Source organism: Oncorhynchus mykiss, chromosome 10 (assembly GCF_057628025.1).
Source record: "Oncorhynchus mykiss isolate SJ-2025 chromosome 10, ASM5762802v1, whole genome shotgun sequence".
In the NCBI taxonomy this organism is placed as follows: domain Eukaryota; kingdom Metazoa; phylum Chordata; class Actinopteri; order Salmoniformes; family Salmonidae; genus Oncorhynchus; species Oncorhynchus mykiss.
The window spans coordinates 26,037,081-26,058,758 of NC_143031.1; the positions used below are offsets into that span (position 1 = coordinate 26,037,081).

The following is a 21,678-nucleotide window of genomic DNA, read 5'->3' on the forward strand; positions in this document are numbered from 1 at the left end:
GAAGAGCACTGAAATATTTCTACAGTTACGACCAAGCAAATTCCAAAGTCCATTTAAAAAACATGTTCTATGTGCATCAGGGCCATGTTCTATGTGCATCAGGGCACTGTCCTTAATGCACGTGGTGAAATGTGTCATTTCTCGCACCCTCTTTAAACACAGTTAAGTAGGAAATATTTTAGAGGTGGTCGACTAGACTCTCTGTCCAGCCTGCTGATCAGGACGGATGTGGTGTGTAGTTCAGTTAGAAACAGGAAGCTCGTTTTACTCTCCCCCTTAACAGCTCTGTCACAGCAGCCTGTCTGTAAGTGGAGCTGTCAGTGAGATGGAGGTGGCCTGAAGAGGCTTTACTGAAGGTGAGAACAACACAATACATGTACTTCTATTGTCTCATGTTTAAGAGTGTAGGAGCAACTTGGTTGGAGAAAGATAGACTATTTGAAGGGCTTCAATTTTAGACGCATTATGTTGTGTTATTTTCATCCTCTTCATCCTGATTTAATTATAGCTTTCAATAATGTACCACTTCAGTTTTGAAATGTCAAAAAGATCAACCAGCAATCATGGATGATGTTCAGCTGAATGTGTGAAAAAGAGTATGATGTTAAAGTTTAGTGCAATTAAAACAATGTAACTATTTCTGTTTAACTGTATACATAAGCCTAAATGTTTTAAAGCTGAAAGTGTTCTTATCTTCTGATGCAGATACTGTATCACTGAACTAACAGGGATGTATTGAATACAATACCATCATCATTTGTTCTTGAAAACTGTCAAGATTTGACACAATGGCATTTGGCTATAGTGCTGTGGTTATCTGTAGGCTTAGGTTCTTTACAGGAACACAAGGAACACATGAACACAACAATTTATACCAAGTGACGGGTTTTCTACATTCTTTTTAAGACAAAATTGGGTGAGCAGGAGATTTGTGCCATTACAGCTGAATAAGGAACAAGTTTGGCCAACACCTGTGGAAGAGGGAAAGCAGTAATACATTCTAATAGGGATACCAAACAAATATTCTAAGTTATTTTTAGTAAAGTGAAAAACAGCAGTAAGCAACTGCTCTTGGTGAATTACTTATACAGATGAAAACAATGGAGGAAATAAATTAAATTGTCCTTAAGAAAAATGCATTGTTGTGCTACTTTTCCCCTTTAAGTATGATAGCCATCTTCAGCCTACAAGGATCTGTCCTCACCGTTGTGTCTGTGGCATCGCTCAGTGTTTTCTCCGCTTTCTGCCTGTGGTGCAGGAGGAAAACCAGTGAGTAGCACTGTATTAAATATTATGAAATGTATTACAATGTATTTATTACATGTTACACTAATCAACCTGTACAATGTCATGAAATAAATTTGTCATGTAGCACTAAAGCCAAATCAATATACTGTACTTAATTCCCTAGTTTGCCACTTTGATTTGTGAAATAATTGTACCGAATCAGTCAGTGTAGTGTATGTGCCATTAAATACAATTGTCCTGCTTTTCCTCATCTGTAGAAATAATACATGAAGAGAATCAAATTTATGACCCTCAAATATTGTAAGTATAACATAAACATAGATATGAAATAATTGATGCACTGTAGGACCGATTGTGATCTTATGGATATGGTGAATATTACATAGATGAATAGAAAAATGAGTTGTATGTATTTTCTAATGTGAAATTCATAAAGTAGGAATTTTCTATCATTCATAAAAGAGTTGTTTCTATTCTGACATTACAGTTTAATTACATGTTGTAAAACAATTTAACCTCATTATTGGCTAATATATTACAATATGATTTTACATCCCGTAACTCTACCCACTCCACAGCCAAAGCGAAGGTAACAGATTTGCAGTAATGCGATCTCAAACAGGTAAACTGACATTTTGATTCATCATACCCTTTGAGGCAGTTTCACCTGCAGGAGTAGCCTTATTCTACTTAAAATAATCCAGAATTTAAAAAAATGCATTTCACAATTGTCCTCAATTATTGTGATATCTCGTCTCATATTGAATGATTGAATTAATCTAATTCATATATGTGGCTTTTGTGCTGATCAACAGTAAATGACATGTTCTCACTACTGAATCGTTCTCTATTGAATGTCTTGGTCTTTTGTAGTCACACGATCCAACCAGATTCGAAGAGAGCTGCCGCCAACACCAGTGTAAGTAACTTTACTCATACATGAAGGTCTTATGCCCACCCTGCTTTTGTCTTGTTTCAACAAGACAATCGAAATGTTCCTTAAAACTGGATGGGTGGCAAAACATATACCTGTACAAACATGAATACAAGCAAACAATAGCTTCAAATAAATTGGAGAAAATCAACAACAACAAAAAGATTGGAGTTCAGTTTTTCGCCTTCCAGCTCACCCCTTTTGGTTCTTACATGTAATGACCACAGATTTACTTCTGACCACATATTAGCTATGGTCTGTTTTACCTTCGGTGGCCTCTCAGCACTTTATCATTGTCACCAGATATGCTAGTAACAGACAACAGATACTCTACACTCACAATAAATACTTTCATGTATTTTATTTTACAGGGAACCAATACCACAAGGTACGTTGTATGTATTTGTTAATGTACAATGAAGACCTTTCCATTGACTTCTACGGTGTCAGTGTCTAAAGAGTCTGTAGACAAAACTTGTTGACAAAACTGAAACAACTGGACCCAGAATATGAACAGTCATTCAAGATTACTACCATTACATATATTTCAACATGGTATGTGTGTAATACTATCTTGTAATATGTACAGCTGTGAATGAGAAGCAACCCAAGTATCAAAACATTGTAAATGATAAACACTATCTGTTAGTAGTTGTATTAGCTATATATGAATGCAAACATTTCAATTTAGGAAACACTAGCTAGGTTTCCATCTAATTGGAGACAGATTTTCATGCAAATATTCAAAATTCTACATACAAACATATGCTGTGCGTAAAAGGCTGTGCCTGATGACATAGTGCACATAAAAATACATTTTCCTGTTAAATTCCTATGTACCAAATAAAAAAATACAAGTTATATTGGCTTCCATGACATTTTCAACTCGACTGATGAGTTTCTCACAATTTTTTTTTGCTTTATATAGGGAGTGCTCCCACTGTGATGTTGGCACATGCGCTCTAACCAGCAGCTCGCAGATACAGTGCGGGTATAGCCAACATGACAATATTATTATGGACAAAATAGCGAGATTATTTTTCTTGGTCAACAGTAGTCAAGCATCTATAATTATGTCACCAGAATAAGACCCTCGATATTTATTGGAAAGAAACATCAAGGTCATCACTTTGCATTTTAAACACCTTGTGAAGTTCATCATAATTTATTTAATCTGGAGCCTAATTGTCACGTGAGTCGTCTTCAAAATGACCAAGGTGCAGCGTGGTCAGCGTAAATGTTTCTTTATTTTTTAAATGTCGCCAACAAAACAATAAACAACAAAAACGAACGTGACGCTCCGTAAGGCTATACATACATCAAACGAGACAACAACCCACAAATGAGAAAAGGAAAAAAGTCTGCTTAAGTATGATTCCCAATCAGAGACAATGATAGACAACTGTCCCTGAGTGAGAATCATACCCGGCCAAAAACAAAGAACCAGAAAGCATAGACTTTCCCACCAGAGTCACACCCCGACCAAACAAACATGGAGAATAAAAGGATTTCTACGGTCAGGGCGTGACACTAATAAACTGCATGCTTTCCCGACGAGTCGTAGTGGGAGTCATCGCGTGACTCCAAGTTTACTTCTATATGATTGTTTTTTATATCAATATTTCGTCATAAAAGCGTTTCCACCGAAATGTCTTGCATAGATCATTTTATGACACAAAAATATCCCACCTTTGTAAAGTTTACTGATTCTTCAAAGTAGCAAAATCAAATCAAATTTATTTCTCTAGCCCGTCTTACATCAGTTGATATCTCAAAGTGCTGTACAGAAACCCAGCTTAAAACCCCAAACAGCAAGCAATGCAGGTGTTGAAGCACGGTGGCTAGGAAAAACTCACTAGAAAGGCCAAAACCTAGGAAGACCCCTAGAGAGGAACCAGGCTATGTGGGGTGGCCAGTCCTCTTCTGGCTGTGCCGGGTGGAGATTATAGCAGAACATGGCCAAGATGTTCAAATGTTCATAAATGACCAGCATGGTCAAATAATAATAATCACAGTAGTTGTCGAGGGTGCAGCAAGTCAGCACCTCAGGAGTAAATGTCAGTTGGCTTTTCATAGCCAATCATTAAGAGTATCTCTTCCACTCCTGTTGTCTCTAGAGAGTTGAAAACAGCAGGTCTGGGACAGGTCCGGTGAACAGGTCAGGGTTCCATAGCCGCAGGCAGAACAGTTGAAACTGGAGCAGCAGCACGGCCAGCTGGACTGGGGACAGCAAGGAGTCATCATGCCAGGTAGTCTTGAGGCATGGTCCTAGGGCTCAGGTCCCCCGAGAGAAAGAGAGAATTAGAGAGAGCATACTTAAATTCACACAGGACACCGGATAAGACAGGAGAAGTACTCCAGATATAACAAACTGACCCTAGCCCCCCGACACATAAACTACTGCATCATAAATACTGGAGGCTGAGACAGGATGGGTCAGGAGACACTGTGGCCCCATCCGATGATACCCCCAGACAGGGCTAAACAGGAACGATATAACCCTTTGCCTTGATGATATCTTTGCACTCTTGGCATTCTCTCAACCAGTTTCATGAGGAATGCTTCCACTGGTCTAATGTCCATTACTCGTGTTTCTTAATCTAAGCAAGTCTCTTCTTCTTATTGGTGTCCTTTAGTAGTGTTTTCTTTGCAGCAATTCAACCATGAAGGCCTAATTAATGAAAAACCCTTGCATGAGTAGGTGTCCAAACTTTTGACTGGTACTGTATATATATACAAAAGTGTGTGGACACCCGATAGAATTAGTCGATTACCTATTTTAGCCACACCCGTTGCTGACAGGTGTATAAAATCGAGCACACAGCCATGCAATCTCAATCGACAAAAATTGGCAGTAGAATGGCTTTACCGAAGAGCTCAGCTCACCGACATTGGACTCTGGAGCAGTGTAAACGCGTTCTCTGGAGTGATGAATCACGCTTCACCATCTTGCAGTCCAGCTGACAAGTCAGGGTTTGGCGGATGCCAGGAGAATATTTCCTGACTCAATGCATAATGTCAACTGTAAAGTTTGGTGGATGAATAATGGTCTGGAGCTGTGTTTCATGGTTCGGGCTAGGCCCTTAGTTCCAATGACGGGACATCTTAACACTACCGCATACAATGACATTCTATATGATTCTGTGCTTCCAACTCTGAGGCAACAGTTAGGGGAAGATCCTTTACTGTTTCAGCATGACAATGCCCCCATGCACAAAGTGAGATCAATACAGAAATGGTTTGTCGAGATCGGTGTGGAAGAGCTTGACTGGCCTGCACAGAGCCCTGACCTCAACTCCATCGAACACCTTTGGGATCAATTAGAACGCAGACTGCGAGCCAGGTCTAATTGCCCAACATCAGTGCCTGACCTCCCTAATGCTCTTGTGGCTGATTGGAAGCAAGTCCCTGCAGCATTGTTCCAACATCTAATGGAAAGCCTTCCCAGAAGAGTGGAGGCTGTTATAGCAGCAAAGGGGGGACCAACTCCATCATTCTTATTTTTTAAATGGAGGTAAAGCTTTCCACAGTAGTAAAGAGGACCACACACAATATCGTCGCATGACTCCAAGTTTACCTCGATATGATGGTTGTTATATCAATATTTGTGCATAAAAGTGTTTCCACCACCATTTCTCGCATAATGTATTTCACCAACTCAAGATCTCAATGATCTGTTGGCATTCATAAAATTGTACTGAAACTTCCTGTTTCCATCACAGCTGTCGTGACTTTTTTGTATATACATTATGACTTTACATTTCATAAAAACTGTGGATGGAAACGTGGTTAGTGTGGTAACACTATTAATAGGCTAATTCACACTACCAAATTCCTCAGCACTAACTGCCTTTTTAATTGTGTCATTTTAGCTCCGATGGGAAACTTTGAAGCAACATATGTGTAAGTATCTATCTGCTTATGTTTTGATTTCCATGTAAAACGTTATACAGTGCCTTGCGAAAGTATTCGGCCCCCTTGAACTTTGCGACCTTTTGCCACATTTCAGGCTTCAAACATAAAGATATAAAACTGTATTTTTTTGTGAAGAATCAACGACAAGTGGGACACAATCATGAAGTGGAACGACATTTATTGGATATTTTAAACTTTTTTAACAAATCAAAAACTGAAAAATTGGGCGTGCAAAATTATTCAGCCCCCTTAAGTTAATACTTTGTTGCGCCACCTTTTGCTGCGATTACAGCTGTAAGTCGCTTGGGGTATGTCTCTATCAGTTTTGCACATCGAGAGACTGAAATTTTTTCCCATTCCTCCTTGCAAAACAGCTCGAGCTCAGTGAGGTTGGATGGAGAGCATTTGTGAACAGCAGTTTTCAGTTCTTTCCACAGATTCTCGATTGGATTCAGGTCTGGACTTTGACTTGGCCATTCTAACACCTGGATATGTTTATTATTGAACCATTCCATTGTAGATTTTGCTTTATGTTTTGGATCATTGTCTTGTTGGAAGACAAATCTCCGTCCCAGTCTCAGGTCTTTTGCAGACTCCATCAGGTTTTCTTCCAGAATGGTCCTGTATTTGGCTCCATCCATCTTCCCATCAATTTTAACCATCTTCCCTGTCCCTGCTGAAGAAAAGCAGGCCCAAACCATGATGCTGCCACCACCATGTTTGACAGTGGGGATGGTGTGTTCAGCTGTGTTGCTTTTACGCCAAACATAACGTTTTGCATTGTTGCCAAAAAGTTCAATTTTGGTTTCATCTGACCAGAGCACCTTCTTCCACATGTTTGGTGTGTCTCCCAGGTGGCTTGTGGCAAACTTTAAACTACACTTTTTATAGATATCTTTAAGAAATGGCTTTCTTCTTGCCACTCTTCCATAAAGGCCAGATTTGTGCAATATACGACTGATTGTTGTCCTATGGACAGAGTCTCCCACCTGAGCTGTAGATCTCTGCAGTTCATCCAGAGTGATCATGGGCCTCTTGGCTGCATCTCGATCAGTCTTCTCCTTGTATGAGCTGAAAGTTTAGAGGGACGGCCAGGTCTTGGTAGATTTCCAGTGGTCTGATACTCCTTCCATTTCAATATTATCGCTTGCACAGTGCTCCTTGGGATGTTTAAAGCTTGGGAAATCTTTTTGTATCCAAATCCGGCTTTAAACTTCTTCACAACAGTATCTCGGACCTGCCTGGTGTGTTCCTTGTTCTTCATGATGCTCTCTGCGCTTTTAACGGACCTCTGGGACTATCACAGTGCAGGTGCATTTATACGGAGACTTGATTACACACAGGTGGATTGTATTTATCATCATTAGTCATTTAGGTCAACATTGGATCATTCAGAGATCCTCACTGAACTTCTGGAGAGAGTTTGCTGCACTGAAAGTAAAAGGGCTGAATAATTTTGCACGCCCAATTTTTCAGTTTTTGATTTGTTAAAAAAGTTTGAAATATCCAATAAATGTCGTTCCACTTCATGATTGTGTCCCACTTGTTGTTGATTCTTCACAAAAAAATACAGTTTTATATCTTTATGTTTGAAGCCTGAAATGTGGCAAAAGGTCGCAAAGTTCAAGGGGGCCGAATACTTTCGCAAGGCACTGTATAGTCTACTTACAATTAATCTGTATTTTTTTTCTGTGAATAATAATACACGTGCCTATTGTTTTTACAGTGATCCAATCCCAGTGTTATTGTACCAGAATGTTGATGAGAGTACAAATGCAGAGACCAGACATTCTGAAACTGGTAAGTATGATTTATCCAATGACATGAATACAATTTGTATGCCTATGGTTTTATCAGATGGAACCAGGAGGATTGAGGGGGAAAAAACACTCAAAAGGAACAAATAAACAACCCCCTTCCTCTCGCCCACTCCCTGGGCCTTTTTATGAATCCAAAACATAATGAAAAGAAAGTTGGGCGGCCCACCATTTATGCATTTTGATCAGTAGAGCCATTTATTGTAAGGCTAATGGAAAGAACATGCAACTCCTAAAGGAGGGGAGGCAAGTGGGTGGGTCAGGTGATTTCCTCGCAGATAATGTAGTCTGCTGCAGTTAAAAGTAATGTCAGGCTTCAGGAAAAACCACATCAAAGGTACAGGCAACAATACATGGCAGTCTATCTACACTGGACTAACACATCCTCGATAACTTCTTTGTATGTGCTCTGAAGTGCTCAGAGCACAGTATAGGCAGACTGGCCAATAGCTTCTTCCCCCAGACTATCAGCCCTCCCCCCGCCCCCCAAATAATATTTATTCTTGTTGCTCACTCATCACTCTATGGACAAGTATCCTTGTTTACATACTTTGCCACTTAACTGCAGCAAACTTGTTGAAAATATGTATATATACACTGTGCATACAAAACATTAAGGACACCTGCTTTATCAATGACAGACTGACCAGGTGAATCCTATGATCCCTTATTGATGTCACTTGTTAAATCCACTTCAAACAGTGTAGAGGAAGAGGAGGGGACTGGTTAAAGAAGGATTTTTAAGCCTTGACACAATTGAGACATGGACATTCAAGGTGCACTGGTTTGTGTCAAGAACTGCAACACTGCTGGGTTTTCCACACTCAACATTTTCTTGTGTATCAAATAATGGTCCACCACCCAAAGGACATCCAGCACAATTGACACAACTGTGGCAAGCATTTGAGTCAGCACAATTGACACAACTGTGGCAAGCATTGGAGTAAGCACAATTGACACAACTGTGGCAAGCATTGGAGTCAGCACAATTGACACAACTGTGGCAAGCATTGGAGTCAGCGTGGGCCAGAATCCCTTTGACCTCTTGTGGAGTCCATGACATGACGAATTTAGGCTATTCTGGGGGCAAAGGGGGGGTGCAACTCAATAGTAAGAAAATGTTCTTAATGTTTTGTACACTCTGTATATTTTGTGTGTGTGTGTGTGTATATATATATATATTATTATTATAATATAATATTACATGTGTGTGTCTTGTGATATTTTTATATTCTTACTTAGTATTTTCTTTTTGTTTCACTCACTTTTCTTTTTTGTTTTCTGCCCAATTTCATGATATCCAATTAGTAATTGCCACTCACTGCTCTTTGACTTGCACTGTTGGAGCTCAAGAGCATAAAAATGTCATTGTTCCCTGCAATTACATCTGCAACCCTGTGCATGTGACTAACACACTTATTTGATTGTCACTTGCCTTATTTGGATGTCAGACAATGTAATTTGATTAAAAAAATGTATTTCTTTCTAGATGATGATCAATGTTCATATGAGAATGTATCACTAGATGGAAAAACAATCAGCCATGACTCTGGTATGCACATTAAAAGGAGTAAATCTAGGCCTATCCTTCCCTTGAATTAAGTCATATTTATGAAGATTGCTTTTGGAAAAGTTTAGTTTTGAACTTGGAGTCGATTTCTTACATTTGATATTTAACTAAGATTGTTCTCCCCACACCTTACAACTAACAGATGGATCAGATTACCAGAACACTGAATTCCTGGAGCAAATGAAAATGGGGTCAGGGGACGGTAAGTCACCATAGTGCTTTATAATAATTGCTATGAACGTAGGATGAATGCACTAATTGTAAATCACTTTGGATAAGATCGTCTGCTAAATCCACATTTCCAAACTCCGGTCTTCCAGTACCCCCAAAAGTACATATTTGTTGTGGCCCCAGACAAGCACACCTGATTCTACTTGTTAAATCAAGTGTTTTTGGCTGGGGATACAACAAAATGTGTACTGTTGGAGATACTCAAGGGCTGGAGTTGGAGAAACACTGTGCTAAATGATTGCTTACATGTAACTAACTAGGAATTTACTTTTATTCGTCACAGATGAACCAGTTTATGTCAACAAAACGGCATGATATGGAAACTACATGCTCAACGAGTAGATGACTATGGGAATGGAATGTTCTTACCATCTTTGTTGAGATGCTTGGATAAATGCTAAGTGATACAAATGTCAATGTGCTATACCAGAGCAATGCCATAAGGGTAAACACCCAAACAGTGTTACTACTTCATAATGAATTCCCTTGAGTCTAAAAATGTAGGGGAACCATGTACAGTACTTTGATTGTTGGAGTGTTACAAAATGAATAAAAGAGCTCAGAAACAGTTAAAATCTAGATAACATGTCAGTCTGTACTAATAAATCCTTAATTCAAAACTTAAGTTTACAACCTCTTTATATTCCAATAAGTCATAATTACAACACTGATTTATTACAGAAGTGACTTACAATAGTATTTACATTAACTAACTTGTATAAAATACAAAATGTATTTCATCCAGAAATGTCTAAACAGAAAACTCCCCAGGACTCGTAGTCAGAGTTTTTGAAGCAAAGTCGTGTACATTATGAACGAAACAGAAGAAACCAGCCAAACATGGAAGGACAATAACGAAAAATGTAAATTTGCATTTCGTAGAAAGTGTTTTGTTCCCCCTAATGAACACAACCCCGGAGAGACAGACAGGTGGGAGGAGAGACAGTGCTGAGATGGGTGGCAGCGTGGGTGGGGTGTTAGCTGGTATCCGGGGTGGCCGTCTTGCTGCACAGTCGACCCAGGAGGCCTGCCATCTGCAGCAGGGAGTTCACGCCCTCTGCCACCTTCATGTGGGTGTAGCCTATCTCCTGAGAAAAGGGACAGTAGAAAGGGAGCGAAATGAAGAGGTGATATGGCTTACATTTTGGCACTTCTCAGCCATTCTGTTTCACCCAACTAAATCCTTTCAGAAAAGAAAACGCAGGAAAGGATCTGACATAAGAGACATACATAACAATATACAACTGCAAACTTGTTTTGTCTCTTACCTTTATGAACTCCAGCTTGAGATACTCCGGCATCTGGAAAGTCTTACACACTCTGAAGATGTTACCGATGATGTCCTCAGGGGAGTAACCCAGGGCCCACAGCTGCTCAATAATCTAAACAAGCAATTGCAGATTATTTTGACAATCTATAAATCTATAGGTGACTATCCAAATAAAGTGTGACTAATTTATATATATCACACACACACACACACACACAAGTTTGCGGTCCCTTGTGAAATGTCCTTGTTTTTGAAAGAAACGCACTTTTTTGTCCATTAAAAGGCCAGCATCCCGGAGTCACCTCTTCACTGTTGACGATGAGACGGGTATTATTTAATGAAGCTGCCAGTTGAGGACTTGAGCCGTCTGTTTCTCAAACTAGACACTAATGTACCTGTCCTCTTGCTCAGTTGTGCCCTGGGGCCTCCCACTCTTTCTATTCTGGTTAAACCCAGTTTGCGCTGTTCTGTGATGGGAGTAGTACACAGCGTTGTACGAGATCTCTTGGCAATTTCTCGCATGGAATAGCCTTCATTTCTCAGAACAAGAATAGACTCACGAGTTTCAGAAGAAAGGTCTTTGTTTCTGGCCATTTTGAGCCTATAATCGAACCCACAAATGCTGATGCTCCAGACACTCAACTAGTCTAAAGAAGGCCAGTTCTATTGCTACTTTAATCAGAGCAGTTTTCAGCTGTGCTAACAAATGCAAAAGGGTTTTCTAATGATCAATTAGCCTTTAAAATTATAAACTTGGATTAGCTAGCACAACATCCCATTGGAAAACAGGAGTGATGGTTGCTGATAATGGGCCTCTGTAGGTATTTTTTTTATCAGCCGTTTCCAGCTACAATAGTCATTAACAATATCTACACTGTATTTCTGATCAATTTGATGTTATTTTAATGGAAAAAAAAATAAAAATAAAGCACAAGGACATTTCTAAGCGACCCCAAACTTTTGAACGGTAGTGTACATGCACAGTACCAGTCAAGTTAGGACACCTACTCATTCAAGGGGTTTTCTTTATTTTATTTTTTACATTGTAGAATAGTTAAGACATCAACTATGAAATAACACATGGAATCATGTAACCCCCCAAAAAATAAAAGTTAAACAAATCACTATATATATTCTTCTAAGTACCTACCCTTTGCCTTGACAGCTATGTACACTCTTGTCATTTTCTCAACCTGCTTCACCTGGAAGGCTTTTCCAATAGTCGAAGGAATTCCCACATATTCCGAGCACTTTTTGGCTGCTTTTCCTTCACTCTTCGGTCCAACTCCTCCCAAACCATCTCAATTGCGTTGAGGTCGGGTGATTGTGGAGGCCAGGTCATCTGATGCAGCATTCTATCACTCTCCTTCTTGGTAAAATAGCCCTTACACAGCCTGGAAGTGTAACTCTAATGGACTTTATCTGCAGTCGCAAAAACCATCAAGCGCTATAATGAACCTGGCTCTCATGAAGACAGCCACAGGAAATGAAGAACCAGAGTTAACTCTGCTGCAGAGGATAAGTTCCTTAGCGTTAACTGCACCTCCGATTGCAGCCCAAATTTGTCACCGTGTTACATGGAGGTGTGGGGGTGCCTTGCTGGTGATTTTTTTGTTTGTTTTTCATTTAGAATTCGAAGCACGCTTAACCAGCACGGCTACCACAGCATTCTGCAACGATACGCCATCCCATCTGGTTTGCACTTAGTCCCAGTATCATTTGTTTTTCAACAGGACAATGACCCAACACACACCTCCAGGCTGTGTAAGGGCTATTTGACCAAGAAGGAGAGTGATAGAATGCTGCATCAGATGACCTGGCCTCCACAATTTCCCGACCTCAACCATATTGAGATGGTTTGGTATGAGTTGAACCGCAGAGTGAAGGAAAAGCAGCCAACAAGTGCTCCGCATACGTGGGAACTCCTTCAAGACTGTTGGAAAAGCAATCCAGGTGAAGCTGGTTGAGAGAATGCAAAGCGGTCAAGGAAAAGTGTGGCTACTTTGAAGAATAAATCTATTTTGATTTGTTTAACACTTTTGGTTACATAATTCCATGTTTTTTCTGTCTTCACTATTATTCCACAATGTAGAAAACAGTGCAAATAAAGAAAAACCCTTGAATGAGTAGGTGTCAACTTTTGACTGGTACTGTGTGTGTGTGTGTATATATATTATACAGTGGGGCAAAAAGTATTTAGTCAGCCACCAATTGTGCAAGTTCTCCCACTTAAAAAGACGAGGCCTGTAATTTATCATAGGTACACTTCAACTATGACAGCCAAAATGAGAAAAAAAATCCAGAAATTCACATGGTAGGATTTTTTATGAATGTATTTGCAAATTATGGTGGAAAATAAGTATTTGGTCAATAAAAGTTTCTCAATACTTTGTTATATACACTTTGTTGGCAATGACAGAGGTCAAACATTTTCTGTAAGTCTTCACAAGGTTTTCACACACTATTGCTGGTATTTTGGCCCATTCCTCCATGCTCTAGAGCAGTGATGTTTTGGGGCTGTTGCTGGGTTACATGGACTTTCAACTCCCTCCAAAGATTTTCTATGGGGTTGAGATCTGGAGACTGGCTAGGCCACTCCAGGACCTTGAAATGCTTCTTACGAAGCCACTCCTTCGTTGCCCGGGCAGTCTGTTTGGGATCATTGTCATGCTGAAAGACCCAGCCACGTTTCATCTTCAATGCCCTTGCTGATGGAAGGAGGTTTTCACTCAATCTCACGATACATGGCCCCATTCATTCTTTCCTTTACACGGATCAGTCGTCCTGGTCCCTTTGCAGAAAAACAGCCCCAAAGCATGATGTTTCCACCCCCATGCTTCACAGTAGGTATGGTGTTCTTTGGATGCAACTCAGCATTCTTTGTCCTCCAAACACGACAAGTTGAATTTTTACCAAAAAGTTATATTTTGGTTTCATCTGACCATATGACATTCTCCCAATCTTCTTCTGGATCATCCAAATGCTCTCTAGCAAAGTTCCGACAAGCCTGGACATGTACTGGCTTAAGCAGGGGGACACGTCTGGCACTGCAGGATTTTGAATCCCTGGCAGCGTAGTGCGTTACTGATGGTAGGCTTTGTTACTTTGGTCCCAGCTCTCTGCAGGTCATTCACTGGGGGGACTTTGACAGCTCTTTGGTCTTGGCCATAGTGGAGTTTGGAGTGTGACTGTTTGAGGTTGTGGACAGGTGTCTTTTATACTGATTTCAAGTTCAAACAGGTGCCATTAATACAGGTAATGAGTGGAGGACAGAGGAGCCTATTAAAGAAGAAGTTACAGGTCTGTGAGCCAGAAATCTTGCTTGTTTGTAGGTGACCAAATACTTATTTTCCACCATAATGTGCAAATAAATTTATTAAAAATCCTACAACGTGATTTTCTGGATTTCTCTCTCTCTCATTTTGTCTGTCAGGCCTCTCATCTTAAGTGGGAGAACTTGCGCAATTGGTGGCTGACTAAATACTTTTTTTTGCCCCACTGTATATCAGCTATATGATCATACTATATTCTAACTAATTAGTTATTGGTCACTTCAAGAACCATGCTTAAAGGCTACAGAAATTAGGGTTATTCATTGAGAGCCATATGATTATATTTATGTCTGTTATTGAATGTGGATTGCAATACCTTGTAAGCCTCATCAATGTTTGCATTGACACAGTGTTCGAGCATGCTTTTCACCAACAGGGGGTGTGGCTCATCACACACCTGAGAAAAACAATTCTTTACTCTTTTTTCATTCGAAATAGAGCTAGGCATTTGTCAACTTTGTTCTAAAATGACTGAAAAAGACAGGTTTGGAAACAGAACTGTACCTTGAACACATTCTCACTGTTAATGTAGCCAAACCCAGAATTTGTGGACTGTAGGTTATTCAGCGCCTGATGATGCAAAAAAAGACAGCTTAAGTTATATAGTTTCACACGTCTCAGCCAGACTTGGCCCAAAAGTACAAGGCACTATGAGGAGCCATGGATATACATTGTTCAACAAACTTCAGATTTTTAAAGGGTGCCATGTTTACACCCAAACCGCCTAAGACATTCCCAATCTAGTCAATGGTAACAAGAATGCTATTCTCATGGAACCCTTAGTGCCAACATGGAGGTTGAGGACAGTTGGCCCTTTTCCCCACCTGTCTCATGTCTCCCTGGGCGGTGAAGATGATGGCTTCCAGGCCGTCGTTGCTGGTGACCAGGCTCTCCCTCTCCACCACCTCCAGCAGACGCATCATGATCTGCTCGTCCCTCAGCTTGGTGTAGCGCAGGACTGCACAACGTGACTGGATGGGCTCTGTGGAGGAGGGGGCACAGCAACATGGAAGACCATCACAACAGTGAAAAAGCCAGGTTGGTTTTGTAATGCGACTGTCGCTTACACTAGGGTCTCTATTCAATACGACAGCATCGGTGTTGAACTGTTAAATCAAATGTTATTTGTTACATGCACCGAATACAACCGGAGTAGACCTTACCATGAAATGCTTACTTACAAGTCCTTAATCAACAATGCAGAAATGTTAAATATTTTCTCAAAAATAAATTAAAAAGGACAGTCACCAATGATCTTGTCGGAGGCGTTGCATGCCAGAGCGAAGCGTGTGGTTTTAGAGTATATCTCCATGGTCCTCCTCAAGGCCTGCTGGGCTCCGTCTGTCATACTGGTGGCACAAGCACAGCCGTTACAGACACAGTTAGGACACATAGGTACAGGTACACTAGATCAGCTTAGATGTCGTGACCCTCAGTTGACTTACCTGTCAGCCTCATCCAGGATGATGATCTTGTGTCTCCCTTTAGGGAGGGTGACTTTCTGCTGGGCAAACATCTTGATCTTGTTTCGAACTACATCAATACCTCTGACGAAGGTGGATGACAATGTGTTAGTGTAGGCTTCACTTTCTAAAGAAACACAACGTGATTCTAACTCAAAATGCAGCTCCTGGACTCACAGGTTGTGCACTTAAGTATTCCAGTGTAACATTTTTCATGGTAGACTTCACTTACTCACCTGTCATTGGAGGCGTTCAGTTCCAGGACAGCATCTTTCATGGCTGGGCCCAGAAGAGCTCGCGCCAAACACAGAATACTGGTGGTCTTTCCTGTACCGGGGGGACCCTATAATATTGATAATTGTGTTTAAAAAGAGATGGCATATGAAAGATGGCATAACTTGCATACTATTACTCTGCTGTGCCAACATCTCAGTATGTAATATCATATAGTTATGATTTAAGAATGAATAATTTCAGTCACTCACTGCAATAATGATGTTCGGCACATTTCCCTCTCTGGCAAACACCTGTAAGAAAGAATGGAACAATAATTCATACAGGTAGCTATTATTTAGCATCAAATTGATTGAAACTGTCAAACTACTGTAATAAAATATTGAGGATACTTTACCTCCAATCTGCTAACAGTCTCCTCGTTGCCTACTATTTCATTCAACTTCAAGGGTCTGTATTTTTCAACCCTGTGAGATATTCAGAACATGCATAGCTATCAGCAACAAGCAATTCATAGTGATTCACACAATATATTGATATATATGGAGGGTAGATATGGGCGGCAGGTAGCCTAGTGGTTGGATCGTTGGGCCAGTGCTGAAAGGTTGCCATTTCAAATCCCCGAGACGACAAGGTGACAATCTGTCATTGTGCCCTTTAGCAGGGCCGGGCTGTGACCGTACTCTCCGTGAGGGTGTCAGGGAGGGTTGGGATATGCAATAAAAACACACATTTCCAATTCACGTATGTGTAGAAAACAGGTCAAATTAGCACCCATCAAATTATTATTGCTATAACTTTCACTAGCTAGCTGTTGCTCTATGAGATGATGCTTAAAAGATAGCTAGTTACCAGTATATTTGACATTACATAGCAAGCTATCTACTTACTTTTTGAGAGGCATGCAGAATGGGTTTGTTTTCATAGCTAATAGTATGCCTTGCGTAGTTAAGTACAATGCTAGCATCTGTACTCATGCTTGTGCTGGCTAGCTAACGTTAGCTAGCTAAATTAGCCATTAGCACTACTAGCTGTGCTGAGCGATTTCCGTCCGCTAAGAAATACAGAAATACTGCAAATAGCCAACTAGTCTAGCTAGTAAACCTTACCATGGCAGCTCATATCCACTACTAGACAACTTCGCAGGGGCCTCATCTTTCTTCAGTTGAACTTCTGTTTGAATTTGCTCAGAATCTACCTCATTCATCGCCACGTCCATGTTTTCGGGTGCACAAAATTCCCGCCAAGACAGGAACTAAACAGCTGGCGCTAAACTGACGTCATTTCCTTGAAGATGCGAACAGTCTTCCAACAGTAGATTTTCATACCAGCCAGTTGGTTGTATGGCCAGACATTGAACAACACAGTGGACCAAGTTTATGCTTACGACAAAATCCTGGCTTTGAGACCTTGCATGTGTGTGATTGTTTCAGCAATCCGAGATGGCCGTTACAAAGAGGATTTGCTCCGGGTCACCCAGGTAAGGTCGCTTGAGCATCCGTGTGATCAGACAAGCCGGCAGGTCTAAGAAATTAGAGTGAGGTAGTTTATGTCCAAATCTCAGTTAGTAGTTAGTTGCATGATGTCAAATAATTTCAAAATGGAGGCATATCCCCTTTATTGTTCGAAGATGCCATCCTTAATTTTTTCCTATCCTCTTGGCAAGGATCTGGGATATCCCATTCGAAATGGCTGGGTGGAATGAAACATCATGCAGCATCAAGGCCATTCGATCACACGCCCTTGCATCGATCACAGGGATAGTTTAATGTAGGCTAAATATCTCTGTATTGTGCATGCCTTGATTTATTTATCCATTCTTTTGGAATCCAAAAATCAACTGATGATTGTTTGATTTGCATTTTGCAAGGTGCCCCTCCCATGCAATGTCCAAGTTATTCTAGGCGTGACCACCACAGAGGCACGTTGTGGGCTAATTAAAACAGCAATTAGTATCGATTATTACACCTAGCACCCGCTGTTGGCCTAAACAAGACATACAGTCATTCATTGCTGTGTTTTTATAATATTTAATTTGAGCTTCTCTCGAAAAGATGCCGTGTGCACCAGACACCGGTAGGCACCTGTATAGAAAAGTCAGAATGACCCACTGTATTAGGAAGGTGTTCCTTATGTTTTAAATACTCAGTGTATTACTTCTTTTGAGAATGGAATATTGACCCTTCAATGTTGCTTGTTCCCCCCCCAAAATTTTCACGTGATTCAGGATTTCATTACATGCATGCAGTTGAAGTCTGAAGTTTACATACACTTAGGTTGGAGTCATTAAAACTAGTTTACATACACTTAGGTTGGAGTCATTAAAACTAGTTTACATACACTGAGGTTGGAGTTAAAACTTTGTTTTTCAACCACTCCACACATTTCTTGTTAACAAACTATTGTTTTGGCAAGTCGGTTAGGACATCTACTTTGTGCATGACACAAGCAATTTTTCCAACAATTCTTTATAGACAGGTTATTTCACTGTATCACAATTCCAATGGGTCAGAATTTTACAATCACTAAGTTGACTGTGCCTTTAAACAGCTTGGAAAATTCCAGACTATTATGTCATGGCTTTAGAAGCTTCGTATAGGCTAATTGACATCATTTGAGTCAATTGGAGGGTGTACCTGTGAATGTATTTCAAGGCCTACCTTCAAACTCAGTGCCTCTTTGCTTGACATCATGGGAAAATCAAAATAATTCAGCCAAGATAACAGATTAAAAAAAATTAGACCTCCACAAGTTTGGTTCATCCTTGGGAGCAATTTCCAAACGCCTGAAGGTACAACGCGTACTGTTGTTTGTACAGATGAACAAGTATAAACACCATGGGACCACGCAGCCGTCATACCGCTCAGGAAGGAGATGCGTTCTGTCTCCTAGAGAGGAACGTACTTTGGTGCAAAAAGTGCAAATCAATCCCAGAACAACAGCAAAGGACCTTGTGAAGATGCTGGAGGAAACGGGTACAAAAGTATCTACAGTGAGGGAAAAAAGTATTTAGTCAGCCACCAATTGTGCAAGTTTTCCCACTTAAAAAGATGTGAGAGACCTGTAATTTTCATCATAGGTACACTTCAACTATGACAGACAAAATGAGGAAAAAAAATCCAGAAAATCACATTGTAGGATTTTTAATGAATTTATTTGCAAATTATGGTGGAAAACAAGTATTTGGTCAATAACAAAAGTTTCTCAATACTTTGTTATATACACTTTGTTGGCAATGACAGAGGTCAAAGATTTTCTGTAAGTCTTCACAAGGTTTTCACACACTGTTGCTGGTATTTTGGCCCATTCCTACATGCAGATCTCCTCTAGAGCAGTGATGTTTTGGGGCTGTTGCTGGGCAACACGGACTTTCAACTCCCTCCAAAGATTTTCCATGGGGTTGAGATCTGGAGACTGGCTAGGCTACTCCAGGACCTTGAAATGCTTCTTACGAAGCCACTCCTTCGTTGCCCGGGCGGTGTGTTTGGGATCATTGTCATGCTGAAAGACCCAGCCACGTTTCATCTTCAATGCCCTTGCTGATGGAAGGAGGTTTTCACTCAATCTCACGATACATGGCCCCATTCATTCTTTCCTTTACACGGATCAGTCGTCCTGGTCCCTTTGCAGAAAAACAGCCCCAAAGCATGATGTTTCCACCCCCATGCTTCACAGTAGGTACGGTGTTCTTTGGATGCAACTCAGCATTCTTTGTGCTCCAAACACGACGAGTTTAGTTTTTATGAAAAAGTTCTATTTTGGTGACATCTGATCATATGACATTCTCCCAATCTTCTTCTGGATCATCCAAATGCTCTCTAGCAAACTTCCGACGGGCCTGGACATGTACTGGCTTAAGCAGGGGGACACGTCTGGCACTGCAGGATTTGAGTCCATGAAAGGCGTAGTGTGTTACTGATGGTAGGCTTTGTTACTTTGGTCCCAGCTCTCTGCAGGTCATTCACTAGGTCCCCCCGTGTGGTTCTGGGATTTTTGCTCACCGTTCTTGTGATCATTTTGACCCCACGGGGTGAGATCTTGCGTGGAGCCCCAGATCGAGGGAGATTATCAGTGGTCTTGTATGTCTTCCATTTCCTAATAATTGCTCCCACAGTTGATTTCTTCAAACCAAGCTGCTTACCTATTGCAGATTCAGTCTTCCCAGCCTGGCGCAGGTCTACAATTTTGTTTCTGGTGTCCTTTGACAGCTCTTTGGTCTTGGCCATAGTGGAGTTTGGAGTGTGACTGTTTGAGGTTGTGGACAGGTGCCATTAATACAGGTAACAAGTGGAGGACAGATGAGCCTCTTAAAGAAGAAGTTACAGGTCTGTGAGAGCCAGAAATCTTGCTTGTTTGTAGGTGACCAAATACTTATTTTCCACCATAATTTGCAAATAAATTCATTAAAAATCCTACAATGTGATTTTCTGGATTTTTTTCTTATTTTGTCTGTCATAGTGTAGCTATGATGAAAATTACAGGCCTCATCTTTTTAAGTGGGAGAACTTGCACAATTGGTGGCTGACTAAATACTTTTTTGCCCCACTGTATATCCACAGTAAAACAAGTTCTATATTGACATAACCTGAAAGGCCGCTCAGCAAGGAAGTAGCCACTGCTCCAAAAACGCCATTAAAAAAAGCCAGACTACGGTTTGCAACTGCACATGGGGACAAAGATTGTACTTTTGTCCTCTGGTTTGTCCTCTGGTCTGGTGACACAAAAATAGAACTGTTTGGCCAAAATGACCATTGTTATGTTTAGAGGAAAGGGGGGAGACTTGCAAGCTGAAGAACACCATCCCAACTTTGAAGCACGGGGTTGGCAGCATCATGTTGTGGGGGTGCTTTGCTGCAGGAGGGACTGGTGCACTTCACAAAATAGATGGCATCATGAGGGAGGACAATTATGTGAATATATTGAAGCAACATCTTAAGACATCAGTCAGGAAGTTAAAGCTCGGTCGCAAATGGGTCATCCAAATGGACAATGACCCCAAGCTTACTTGCAAGCAAAGTTGAGGCAAAATGGCTCAAGGACAACAAAGTCAAGGTATTGGAGTAGCCATCACAAAGCCCTGACCTCAATCCTATAGAAAATGTGTGGGCAGAACTGAAAAGGCGTGTGCGAGCAAGGAGTCCTACAAACCTGACTCAGTTACACCAGCTCTGTTAGGAGGAATGGGCCAAAATTCACCCAACTTATTGTGGAAGGCTACCCAAAAGGTTTGACCCAAGTTAAACAATTTAAAGGCAATGCTACCAAATACTAATTGAGTGTATGTTAACTTCTGACCCTCTGGGAATGTGATGAAATAAATAAAAGCTGAAATAAATCACTGCTATTATTCTGACATTTCATATTCTTAAAATAAAGTGGTGATCCTAACTGACCTAAAACAGGGAATTTTTACTTGGATTAAATGTCAAGAATTGTGAAAAACTGAGTTTAAATTTATTTGGCTAAGGTGTATGTAAACTTCCGACTTCAACTGTATCTACAAGGGCTGGGAATTGCCAGGGAACGCGCAATTATCACAATACTTAGGTACCGATACGATATGTTTTGCGATTCTCGCTATTCTATATGTATTGTTATTCGATACTGTGATTTTGTTGGGTTTCGATGATCCAAACATATTGCTCACCATATGTCTGCTGCCGA

General features: G+C 40.6%; 3 protein-coding genes across 4 annotated transcripts in view; 2 read left to right on the forward strand and 1 right to left on the reverse strand.

The window, feature by feature from the left end:
- On the forward strand, nt 1-10,335 carry LOC149979973 (uncharacterized). 2 transcript variants are annotated; one of them, XM_090186214.1, is made up of 11 exons: nt 1-356; nt 1,166-1,269; nt 1,506-1,548; nt 1,827-1,870; nt 2,122-2,167; nt 2,554-2,570; nt 6,055-6,085; nt 7,824-7,897; nt 9,404-9,466; nt 9,627-9,686; nt 9,999-10,335. In XM_090186214.1, exons 2-11 carry the CDS (start codon nt 1,167-1,169, stop codon nt 10,028-10,030), a joined length of 513 nt encoding a protein of 170 aa, XP_090042340.1. In that variant the 5' UTR covers nt 1-356; nt 1,166; the 3' UTR covers nt 10,031-10,335. The 2 variants fall into 2 exon arrangements, with proteins under 2 accessions (XP_090042340.1, XP_090042341.1); XM_090186215.1 differs by lacking the exon at nt 9,404-9,466.
- rfc2 (replication factor C (activator 1) 2) lies at nt 9,969-17,318 on the reverse strand. The gene is made up of 11 exons (XM_021617863.3): nt 17,124-17,318; nt 16,412-16,481; nt 16,266-16,307; nt 16,017-16,123; nt 15,763-15,864; nt 15,566-15,666; nt 15,142-15,299; nt 14,822-14,887; nt 14,634-14,714; nt 10,984-11,097; nt 9,969-10,803 (listed from the first exon to the last, which is right to left on the reverse strand). The coding sequence occupies exons 1-11, from the start codon at nt 17,231-17,233 to the stop codon at nt 10,693-10,695; spliced, it is 1,062 nt and encodes a 353-aa protein (XP_021473538.1). The 5' UTR covers nt 17,234-17,318; the 3' UTR covers nt 9,969-10,692.
- The window catches only part of LOC110533539 (E3 ubiquitin-protein ligase rififylin), a 12,003-nt gene continuing 7,627 nt past the window's right edge, over nt 17,303-21,678 (forward strand). The window contains exon 1 of the mRNA XM_021617864.3: nt 17,303-17,494. The gene's annotated coding sequence lies outside the window, so the exon portion shown is untranslated. The remainder of the gene's footprint in view (nt 17,495-21,678) is intronic.